General features: G+C 34.7%; 1 protein-coding gene across 4 annotated transcripts in view; it reads right to left on the reverse strand.

Annotated features, from left to right (window-relative positions):
• The window catches only part of KIFAP3 (kinesin associated protein 3), a 353,458-nt gene that overhangs the window by 127,763 nt on the left and 213,623 nt on the right, over window positions 1-12,072 (reverse strand). For all 4 annotated transcript variants that reach the window (XM_049633903.1, XM_049633900.1, XM_049633902.1 and 1 more), the window contains 3 exons: window positions 5,921-6,020; window positions 4,766-4,890; window positions 2,981-3,079 (listed from right to left, as the gene is read on the reverse strand). In XM_049633903.1, the coding sequence (XP_049489860.1) occupies window positions 2,981-3,079; window positions 4,766-4,890; window positions 5,921-6,020 (324 nt within the window). The remainder of the gene's footprint in view (window positions 1-2,980; window positions 3,080-4,765; window positions 4,891-5,920; window positions 6,021-12,072) is intronic.

Raw genomic sequence — 12,072 nt, forward strand, 5'->3', positions numbered from 1 at the left:
AAGGTATACAAATTGAAAAGGAAGACATGAAATTGTCTCTGTTTGCTGAAGACACAATCTTGTACAGAAAATCTTTTTAAGCCTATACCAAAAAATTGTTAGAGCTAATAAATGAATTCAGTAAGGTTTCAGGATAAAAAAAAAAAATCAATACACAAAAATCCTATACACTAACAACCATCTGAAAGGAAATAAAAGTCTCATTTACAATAGCATCAAAATCAATAAAATACTTAGGAATAAATTTAACCAAAGAAGTGAACAATGTATACACTGAAAACTATAATAGACACTGATGAAAAAAACCGAAGACACAAATACACGTAAAGATGTACTGTGTTCAAGGATCAGGTGAGTTACTATCATTAAAATGTCCATACTACTCAAAGACATCTATAGAGCCATGTCCTCTCTACCAAAATTCCAATGTCATTTTTCACAAAAATGGAGAAAAAAAAGTACAAAACTTTGTATGGAAGTACAAATGATTCAAAATAGCTAAAGTAATTTTGAAAAAGTTTAAAACTGGAGGCATCAAAAAAAAAAAAAAAAAAAAGGGGGCGCCTGGGTGGCTCAGTCGGTTAAGCGTCCAACTTCGGCTCAGGTCACGATCTCGCGGTCCGTGAGTTCGAGCCCTGCGTCGGGCTCTGGGCTGATGGCTCAGAGCCTGGAGCCTGCTTCCGATTCTGTGTCTCCCTCTCTCTCTGCCCCTCCCCCGTTCATGCTCTGTCTCTCTCTGTCTCAAAAATAATAAAATAAACATTAAAAAAAAAAAAAAAACTGGAGGCATCATACTTTCTGGTTTTAAAATATGTTACAAAGCAATGGCCATCAAACAGTAAGGTATTTGCATAAAAAAAGACATATAGATCAATGAAGAGAGCTCAAAACAAATCTCCATATAAGGGTCAACTAATATTTGATAAGGGAGCCAAGAATACTCAATAGGGGAAAGGACTGTTTCTTCAATAAAATTGTGCTGGGAAAACTGAATATGCACATACAAAAAAAAAAAGAAAGAAAGAAAGAAACGGTACCCCTAACACCACTCACAAAAATTAACTGGACTACAAAGGAAAAAAAAAGAAAGAGGACTGAAATAAAATTAGGATTAAGGACTTGAAACTGTAGAACTTCTAAAAGAAAATATAGGGAAAAAGCTCCTTGACATCCGTCTTGGCAATGACTTTTTGGAAATGACACCAAAATCACAAGAAACAAAAGCAATTATCAAGTGGGACTACATCAAATTAAAACCTTCCACCCAGCAAAAAAAAAAAAAAAAAAAAAAAAAAATCAATAAAATGAAAAGACAACCTACAGAATGGGAGAAAATACCTGCAAATCATCTACTTGATAAGGGGTTAATATCCAAAAGGTTTAAGAAACTCATACAACTCACTAGCCAAAAAAAAAATCTAATTTAAAAATGGGCAAAAGATCTGAATAGACATTTTTCCAAAGAAGAGATGCAAATGACCAATAGGTAAATGAAAAGGTACTCAACATCACCAATTATGAGGGAAATGCAAATCCATACCACAATGACAGATCACTTCATACCTTGTCAGAATGGTTATTATTAAAAAGACAAGAGATAAATGCTGGCAAGGATGTGGAGAAAAGGGAACCCTAGTGCACTGTTCGTAGGACTATAAAGTGGTGCAGCCACTATGGAAAATATGGAGGTTCCTCAAAAATATAAAAATAAAACTACCATATAATCCAGCAATACCATTCTGGGTATATATCCAAAGGAAGTAAAATCAAGAGATATATGCATTCCCATGTTCACTGAAGCATTCTTCACAACAGGTAAGACAGGGAAGCAACTGAAGTGTCCATTGATGGATGAACGGATAAAGAAGATGTGGCTGGCACACACACACACACACACACACACACACACGCCCTGAAATATCATTCATCCATAAAAAAAGGAGGATACTCTGCCATTTGCAACAACATAGATGGACCCTGAGGGTATTATACTAAGTGAAGTCAGACAGAAGAAGACAAATCTTGTATGTTCTCACTTACATGTAGAATCTAAAAATACGGGACTCATAAAAACAGAGAACAGATTGAAGCTTGACAGAGGCCGTGTTGTGGGGGAAATGGGAAGACCTTGGTCAACAAAAGATGAATAGTTCCAGGAATCTAATGTATACCATGGTGTCTATAGTTAACAATACTGTATTGTATACTTGAATGTTACTATGAGAATAGATCTTAAATGTTCTCATCATAACCACAACAACAAAATGGTAATTTATGTGAGGTGAAGGACACGTTAGCCAACCTTATTGTGGCAAACATTTTGCAATATATGTGTGTACCAAATCATCACATTGTATACCTTAAACTTAATACAGTGTTATATGTCAATTATATTTCAATAAGGCTGGAAAAAAATCAATAGTCAACTACAAAGCAGGGGTGGAATGCATACTTAAAAGCCCCACATCATTCTCACTAACCTTCTTAACACTGTATCTTATCAATGACTGTGAATCCAGACTACTGAATTGTTAGACCTCTCAATAAACCTCAGAAAGAGACTATTTTTTATTAATCAAGAGAAATATTTTGAAAATCTTTACATCAATTTCCTAGGAAAGCAACAAAATAAGTTACTAAATAAGATGTTAGTATTATTATAACTAATATTAGTTAATATTAGTGTTTGAGAGACTAGATTCTTATTGAAAAGGACAAGTACTGGATTACAAATCCTCTCTGAATAAATGAATTATAAGTGTATATACATTTAAGAGCTGAATAGGTCTTTTGGTGAAAAAATAATGGAACGAAACTTAAAACATTACCCATGCTAAAAACAAAAGAATTTGTAGCATATGAAAATGTACAGATTTTTCAATTATTATGATATTAGCTTTACTGATGTGACAAAAAAATTGAACAAAATTAACGTCGAGTCAGCACTTTGTTGTGTTTCTCTTTGCTTAGGAAATCATACCTCGTAAGAGCTGTTCCTGTTTTACCACAAGCCCCTGGTATTTTTTAAAGGTTTTTTCATAATCTTTTCTCAAGGTCTGGTTTTCGGGGTCTTCATCAAGTAAGCAACTTAAGTTAAGGATCATCCATATTCACTGAAGCAAAGAAAATCTACTGAAAAATATTATGAAGGACAGTACTATTACATTTTATGTGCAGTGTTAGCCAGTTATTTTCTCTAACCAGTAGTTTGAAACTAAAATGTTTGTCTCTGTACAATAATTGTGTTAGAACTTCTTAACCAAGTGTTCAAGGATGTTCTTAGAGATCTTGGATGAACACATGTTTGGGTATCATCAAATACTTGAATGCCCAGAAATTTTATGCAAATGTCTTATGTACGTGCACAGGTCCCTAAATTTCAACAGATTAACAAGTGGGTTAACGAACCAAATTTTGATATGTCTTATAATCCATGATATGTCACAATTTAATTGAAGCATTTTTTTCCATTCTTAGTGGTTCATAAATAATAGTGCATCTTACAATCAATGGTATCCAATATTTACAGGAATACGATATATTCTAAGATATCAGTTCCTGTCACCAACAAACACAAAGTACAAATTACTGATGGCTAAAAGTTCCATTAGTGGTTCTCTCCATACCCCTTCTATTTAAGGAATTTTGGGCATGTTCAGGAGACTTGTGACTCCACAAATGATCTGAAGTCTCCAGGATTATTGAGCTGTCCACACAGTTTAAGTCAACACCAATCTAGATGTCAGAAGTACAGAGCAACAGAAAATTTCTAAACGTGGAAAGATCCTAATTAGGAAAAGTCAAAGCCTGTGTGTGTGAGAGAGTATATTTTTAGAGTGTCTTGGGGATTCCATGAAGGAGAGGTAAGAAACATATGATATTCTTCACAATAGGAATAATACTTTTACTTTTTAAAAGAGACCAATAAAAATTGGGTTCAAAGGAAAATTACCAGCATGGCTTGCTGAATAAGCCATATGAATAAGCTAGGGCCTCCAATCTAGGAAAAACTAAGCTGTAGAGGCAATATGATAAATATCTTCAAATATAAGAAAAGTGATGTTTAAGAGACTTCATCCTTACTCTATATGGTTTTAGTATGCAAGACTGGATTCAAGGGATAGAAGTTATTGACAAGTGGATTTTAGTACACTAAGCAAAAGAACACTATAATAAATAGAATGTCAAACTACACAATGAACTAAATCAATAAGCAGTGACATTGTTGAAGATACTAAATAACCGATTTGTAAGGGAGGCTGCAGAAGATTCCTGTGCTGAAAGATAGGTTAAAATAGGTCATTTTTAAAGATTCCTTTCATAGGTTCCATCATTCTGCAGGCCTCTCAAATTTGCATGTATTAAAAGACTTTTTGTGCTTAATTAGTAAAATAGAATTTAAAACTATGTTCACCAAATTCATACCCATTCCAATCAAAGTCCCCTTATTACATAGAATTACATAAACAACAGCAGTGAGCCACACTTCAGCTGACCAAAGGATCTCAGTCTCCACTTGGAGACTCACAGTTCAATGATCTAGACCACTATTATCTGCTCCTTCTAGCTTATCAACCAAAGTTTTAAAGAGATTAAAAAGTATATGTCAAACTATATTCACTCTGATAGTTTCAATATTCATCTTAACCTTCAACACTCTTTCATTTTTCCAAATAATGTGAATGGCAAGAAAAAACAAAACTATCCCACCTACCCAAAGCTCAGAGCAACAACACTGGGGTGAAAAGCCATTCTAAAAGGATATCAGCTTTCTTCTTTTTAGAGAGTTCTTCTTGCCAAAGCTCATGTCTTTTTAACTCATGATCAATGATATTCATACATAAAGCTCCAATTTTATAGTGAGTGATAAGTCCATGGAACTGAGAAAAGCTTTAAAAAAGAGATTTTAGTATGTATTTAAAGCAATACAATTTGTAGAATCAGGAAATTTGTTTTGGGTAAACACTTGTCAATGTAGAAAATAAATTTGATATATACTAGAAAGACATGAAATTATGAGATTACTTTAAATATATGCTGTAAATATAATTTTTAAAAAAACCCTTCCCTGAAATTAAATTATTTTTAAGTTAGAAATGAAATAAAACACATTTTTTTTTTTTTTTTTTTTTTGTAATTAACGACCATTTTAACTATTCAGATACTCTCAAAATAAACTTTCGGGCTACCATATAACAGAGCTAATAATGTAACAATACTAATACTGAATAAAATTGATACCAGAGAATAGACCAGCAAAGTTATCAGTAATCAGGTTTTTACATATGTTTCCTACACAATTCATTCATACAAGTATTTATTCGATAAATAGTTATTTGCTAATGCTGGCACATTTCTGGAATAGATGCAAGTAATTTTCTGGGAAATTGGCTAGAAACTTTTCACACTATCTCAATAAACATCTTTCTAAAGTATATATGTATAAATAGCATATATGGATACATAAGTTATATATATGCGTGTACATATAATGTATAACAATAACATTACTGGCACTTACTCTGGGTTAGGCTTTATTCTAAAAACCATCCCCAAACAGTGTTACTATGACTATCCAGTTGACAGCTGAGGAAACTAAAGCACAGAGAAGTAATATAATCAAGAACACAGAGGTAGTAGCAGTACTTGGATTCAAATCCATTTCCAGAGTCCATACTCTTACATTCTAAACCATTTTACTATTCTACTTTGTGAGTATATACATGTACATGCATGGGTTAGGACAGACTGAATGAAAGAACAACAGAGAGGACAGAAAATGGGAAAGAGAGTAAGAGTTCAGAGGCAAATAATGGGCAGATACACAGGAAGACTGGGCAAACCAGTAATCCAGAATCCAAACCAATGACAGAGAAACAGAGATAGACTTCTACTTTTATTTCCTAATTTTTATACTTACCTGGAAAAGCAGAAAAAGATGTAAATTATGTTTGTAGCTAACTCAACACTTTGTTTCCAGTCTTCTCTCAGGACTCTTGCTAATGCACCCAGGGCAGTTTCTAAAGAAAAAAGGAACATATAAAAATGATCATTCGCCTTGCCTGTGGTATAAAGGGTGATTGGTTTTAAATGTCTACTTATTAATAAATAACAAAGCTCAGATAGAACTGGGTCAAAAAAGGAGGGTGGTTCTTTCCAACACAGAAAGCTGTTTTTAAAACTGAAATATAACTTTTACTTAAAGACCTATAACATATAACTTTAAGCCTATAGCTATAAACAGAAAAGTAAAATCTGATTTAAAGTAACATATTAAGTATATTATGGGTGACAAAATAATAAAAAGACAATTTATTTCTTGATTTGCATTTCCACTTGTAATATGGCTACTACAATGCCATTTTGTTTGTTTTTTAACATCTGATTTAATGTGTTTGTGAAGAAGGAAAAAAACTAGAATACGTCTAAAAAATGAGTTTACCAGGTTAACACTAGCTTCATTAAGCAAATTAATAACCAAATAAAGTTTATACACACAAAAATAAATCTATTTTAATACGTTAAATTAATGCCAACAAACATAAATAAAACAAAAAATCTTCCACAAACGTAGCTTTAGGGTAGAATAAACATCTTCACTAGATTTTTATCTTGAGAAAGGTAAAAATTAATGAATTGATTGAGAACTACCATATGCTAAGTAAACATAAAGTAATGAGACCAGTTTCAAATTAGAACTGTTATGTGGCTTACCAATTCTTAAAATATTAAAACATTAAACAAAGTATCTGCCTGTTATATAAATATCATAATTCAACTTTCTATAATAGGTACTCAGGATCTACAGTACTTCATGGACTGCATTATTATTTATTATAGTAATGAAAGTGTTCAATTTATTTGTGCTTTTTGACCACTCATATTATGAAACAAGTATTATTAATCTACTTAGTGAAGAATTTTTCAAACTAAAAAACATCCACCCTATATATTTTTTTTTTAATTTTTTAAATGTTTATTTACTTCTGAGAGAGACAGAGACAGAGCATGAGCATGAGCAGGGAAGGGGCAGAGACAGACAGAGACACAGAATTCAAAGCAGGTTCCAGGCTCTGAGCTGTGGGCACAAAGCCTGATGCGGGGCTTGAACTCATGAGCCATGAGATCATGACCTGAGCTGAAGTCGGATGCTTAACCGACTGAGCTACCCAGGCACTCCAATCCTGTATTTTCATAATGTTATTCATATTCACAATGCAGAGCACTGGTATACCATATGCTTTGAACAAAACTATTTGTTCAAAGTAAATGGGTAGGCAATATACATTAACATGTAAAGGTTCCACAAAGCCCTACTTAATAAAGCATCTGGTAACTTTGTTTAATTCAGTATTACTAAAGGCATTTTATCACTATAATCCAGAGGAAACAGTATTTCTTAGAATGTACATCTGACCCTTGAACATACTTATTTGATTTGGATTTTTTTCAATAAATATGTATTTCATATTATGATTGAAAAATAAGGTAGAAGTCGCCCAGTGACTCAGAAGGGAAGGCAAAGGAAAGATGCAGAGAAGCCTGGAATAGCAGGGCTCTTGCCTGCTCCTGACATTTCTCACCCCATTTACTATCTGTGGGGAAGCTAGGTTCACTGAGGTCTTGAACTGGGAGGTGCAAAGGAACCAGCTCTGGGGAAAGAGTCTTGCTGAAGTGGTGGAGCATGGCCAGTCACTGGCCAGAATTGGCCAAGGATCACAAAATAACCTGCCTTCCACCCTCACCCCCTCCCAGGGTAACAGGTCCAGAACATTAGGGACAAGAACACCAAGCAAGAGCCTGAGACTTAGAGTGGACAGCAATGATGGTGCTGTCCGTGGTGCTGAAAGCTCTCCAAAGGGGGGAACCAATACCTCCAGGGAACGGCAGCTCACCACCTCCCAGCATCTCCTGTAAGCAGAAGCTGCGTTAGAACCTCATAAAGGGGTTCTGATGGAGCTCGCAACCTAGAGAGACAGGTAAAGGTGCTCCGCCTTCTCTCAGATTCCATGTGTAAAAAGATTTCCCACTTTCCTGAGTACAGGAGCAAGAAACAAGTGTCACTCTAGGATTCAGCTTTGTTAACTTGGGGTTGGACAAGTAACAAGGTGTTGCCCTGTTCTATTACTGTACACAGATAAGTTTCTGAAGAGTCAAAAAATACATGTGTATTTTTGACTGGGGTGGGGGGGCTGGCATGCCTAAATCACCACCCCCTCCACTGTTCAGGGGTTAATTGTACTTTGGAAAATGATGTACTATAACGTCATGAATTTAGGCATAGGGCTAGTGATTTATTTTTCAAATTTTATTTCAATTTTCTCCTTTAGTATAGAATAGAAAAATGTCTCAATAAAAATACAGCTTATAGGAATTGTACGTAGGTTATAAAGAAATAGCCAAAAGAAAATTATGAAGTCTAATGAAGGTCAAAATATAACCCAAAATTAATCTGTAAGTTAAATGCAGTCATAATTAAAATTTAATTATAATTTTTTAGAGCATATGGTAAAGTGATCTCAAAATAATATATAAGAAAACATGTAAGACCAACAACACCTATTTTTAAAGAATCAATAAATCAGAACATTTCTCTTACCAATTCTAAAACTCTAGTCAAAATATAAAACAAAACATAACAAACAGTGTGGTACTGGCATGGAAATTATCAAATAGATCAATGGAAAAGAAAAGAAAGCATTAAAACATATCAATGAATATATCAGAACAAGACATGGCACAAAATAAGCTTTCAAGTATATAATGAATAAAAGAATTGAAGGCAAATAACAGAAAAGGCCATTTAAAATCTTTGGGGAAAGAAGGGGTACTCATTAACTAGATTGGAATGACTGGCTATTAATATGCAAAAAATTTATATCTCTACCTCCTACTTACAACAAAAATGAGGGGTGCCTGGGATGGCTCAGTCAGTTAAGCATTTGACTCTTGACTCCAGCTCAGGGCATGATCTCATGGTTCCTAATTTTAAGTCCTGCATCAGGCTCTGTCTAGCCTGACAGCATGGAGTCTGCTTGGGATTTTCTTTCTCTCTCTCTCTCTCTGCCCTTCTCCTCTCACACTTTCAATCTCTCTCTCAAAATAAATAAATAAACTTAAGAAAAGTAAATTCCAGGGGCAAGGATTTCTGAAACAACCAAAGTAAGGACCTCCAAAAATCCACTCCTCCATAAGTGAATGAGAACACTGGTAAAAATGGTCAGAATCAACCTTTTTAGAACCCTGGAACTACATTTTGCAACAATAAGAAATATGGCTGAACCTTAGTAGAACCAGTAAACTCTGTGGTATTTCTACTTGCCATAAGTACATCCCCTCTGTGCAACTTTGCAGAAGCCTTGAAAATGAACAGCATCACAAATATAGTATCTGTGAAAAACAAAAGCAGAGCAGCAACTGGAGGGGGCAGAACAATTTGGCACTCCTGAAAACCCCCACTCCAGTGAACAGTCACTATCTGACATATCTGGATATTTGCTGCATTTCCAGGGTTTGCATTTATCTGACTTGACTCAGAAATTGCTTTGTACAGCCTTATACCCAGGGCATTTGTTGAAAACCACTGGTGGCAACATTGCAACTGCATGCAGCAGCCTTGCCAGCTGGGGTTAACAAGAGGTTGACAAAAAAACTTGAAAAAGGAAAAACCGAGAAATGAGAGATTCACAAGGTCTTTGAAAAGCTCCAATATATTCCTGAGAATCTAGAAGGCCATGCACATGTGCAGGAATGTGTTGATACCAGGAAAAGACGTAAGGAGGACCTCATCTCTCATCTCTGGCCAACCCTGAGGCATTGTACAAGCAGGAATTAAAGGCTAAGGCCTTGGGGATGCCTGGCCGACTCAGTTGGTAGAGTATGCGACTCTTGATCTCAGGGTCATGAGTTTGAGCCCCACTTTGGGTGTATAGATTACTTAAATAAATTTAAAAAATAAAAAATAAAGGCTAACTTAGCCTTGTACACTACCTGCTTAAACACTGAAGACATGCTCCAATACACACATACACAGTCACTTAGCAAAAGCTGGGACACTTAGGGCCAGGCATTTTAAAAAATCTCTATCCTGGGCATCTGGGTGGCTCAGCTGGTTGAGTGTCTGACTCTGGCTCACATGATCCCACGGTCCATGGGTTTGAGCCCCAGGTCGGGCTCTGTGCTGATAGCTCAGGGCCTGGAACCTGCTTCAGATTTTGTGTCTCCCTCTCTCTCCACCCCTCCCCCACTTGTGTTTTCTCTCTCTCTCTCTCTCTCTCTCAAAAATAAACATTAAAAAAAATTAAAGTAAAATAAAAAATCTCTATCCAATCATTAGTTACCACTAAACTACCTGAGCTAGAAGCTTCAGTGGCTGCACAAAGATCACAGACTTTTCAGAATTCATCTAAGAAACTCATTATACAAACAGCAAAAATAACAAGCTCTGGAGAGAGTACAATATTATCGTAACAATAAAAACTACAAGACATGCAAGAAAACAGGACGTGATGTCTCATATTCAGGAAACACAGCATTCAATAGAAATTGTCCATGAGGAAGCACAAATGTTGAACTTATATGACTAAATAAGCTATTGTAAATATATCCAGTGAATTAAAGGAAACCATATCTAAAGATTTAAAGACAAGTATGGGAAGGTACGAGAATTCTGCCTCACCAAATGATATCAATAAGGAGATACAAATGACAAAGTATGAACCAAATAGAAATTCTGGAGTTAACAAAGTACAATAGATATCTGAAATGAAAAATTCACTAGAAGGACTTCACAGCAGATGTGAACTAGAAAAAGAAAGTATCAGCAAATTAAAAGGCAGGTCAATTATGATTATTCAGTCTGAGGAACTGAAAGAAAAAATAATGAAAAGCAAGTAGAGCCTCAAAGACCTATGGGACACCACCAAACATCTTAACATGGAATTCCCAAAAGGAGATACTTGAATGTTTAACAAAATAATGCCCCAAACTTCCAAAGTTTGATGAAAAACATTAATCTGCAGATCCAAGGAGTTTCACAAACTCCAAGAAGACACGCTAAAAGATGTAAACACCTAAATACATCATAGTCAAACTGGCAAAAGCCAAATGCAAAGAAAATGTTACAAGTAGCAAGAAGGCAGCTCAAGAGTTACACAGGATCCTTAATGAGATTAACATCCAATTTCGTATCAGAAACCATGGAGACATGAAGACAGTGGATAACATTGTAAAAGTGCTAAAATAAAAAGACTGCCAAACAAGAATTCAACATCTAGCAAAACTATGCACACAAACACCAAGGAGAAATTAAGTCATTCCTATTCCTAGGCAAACAAAAATTTAGAGAATTTGCTGATAGTAAACATTCCCTATAAGAAATACTAAAGGGAATCCTTCAAGCTTAAATGAAAAACTAGTAGAGAGGAATGTAAATCCACACAAAGAAATAAAGAGCACTGGTAAAGGTAATTATATAAATAAAATGACAGCTTAACATTATTTCTGATTGCAGTCTTTTCTTCTATTTAATTAAAAAATTCACACATCAATAATTACTGTGCTGACAGGCAGGTAATGTGTAATGATGTAATTTGCATTACTATAATAGTACAAAGAAGGGGAGAGGGAATAGAGAGGTAAGTCAGAACACGGTTTTTGCATGCTGCTAAAATTAAATATTGGAACCCTACTATTAATCTGAACTAAATTATTTTAATAGAAGATAGTAACTGTAATCCTAGGGCAAACACTCAGAAAATAATTCAGGAAAACACAGTAAAAGAACAACAAAAGGATTATAATGGTATACTAAAAAATATTCATTTTAAATAAAAGAAGGCAGTAATAGAGGGTTAATGGAATAAAAATGATAAAAGATGCAGAAAACAAAGTGTTAGAGGACAATCCCACTTTATGAGTAATTACATTAATGGTAAATAGACTAAACTCTCCTATCAAAACGCAGAGATTGGCAGAATGGATTAAAAAAAGGGCGTGATCCAACTATATACTTTGTACAATACAAACATTTTAGAGTCAAAGACACAAATAGAATGAAAGTAAACAGATGGA

This window comes from Panthera uncia, chromosome F1 (assembly GCF_023721935.1).
Source record: "Panthera uncia isolate 11264 chromosome F1, Puncia_PCG_1.0, whole genome shotgun sequence".
Taxonomy (NCBI): domain Eukaryota; kingdom Metazoa; phylum Chordata; class Mammalia; order Carnivora; family Felidae; genus Panthera; species Panthera uncia.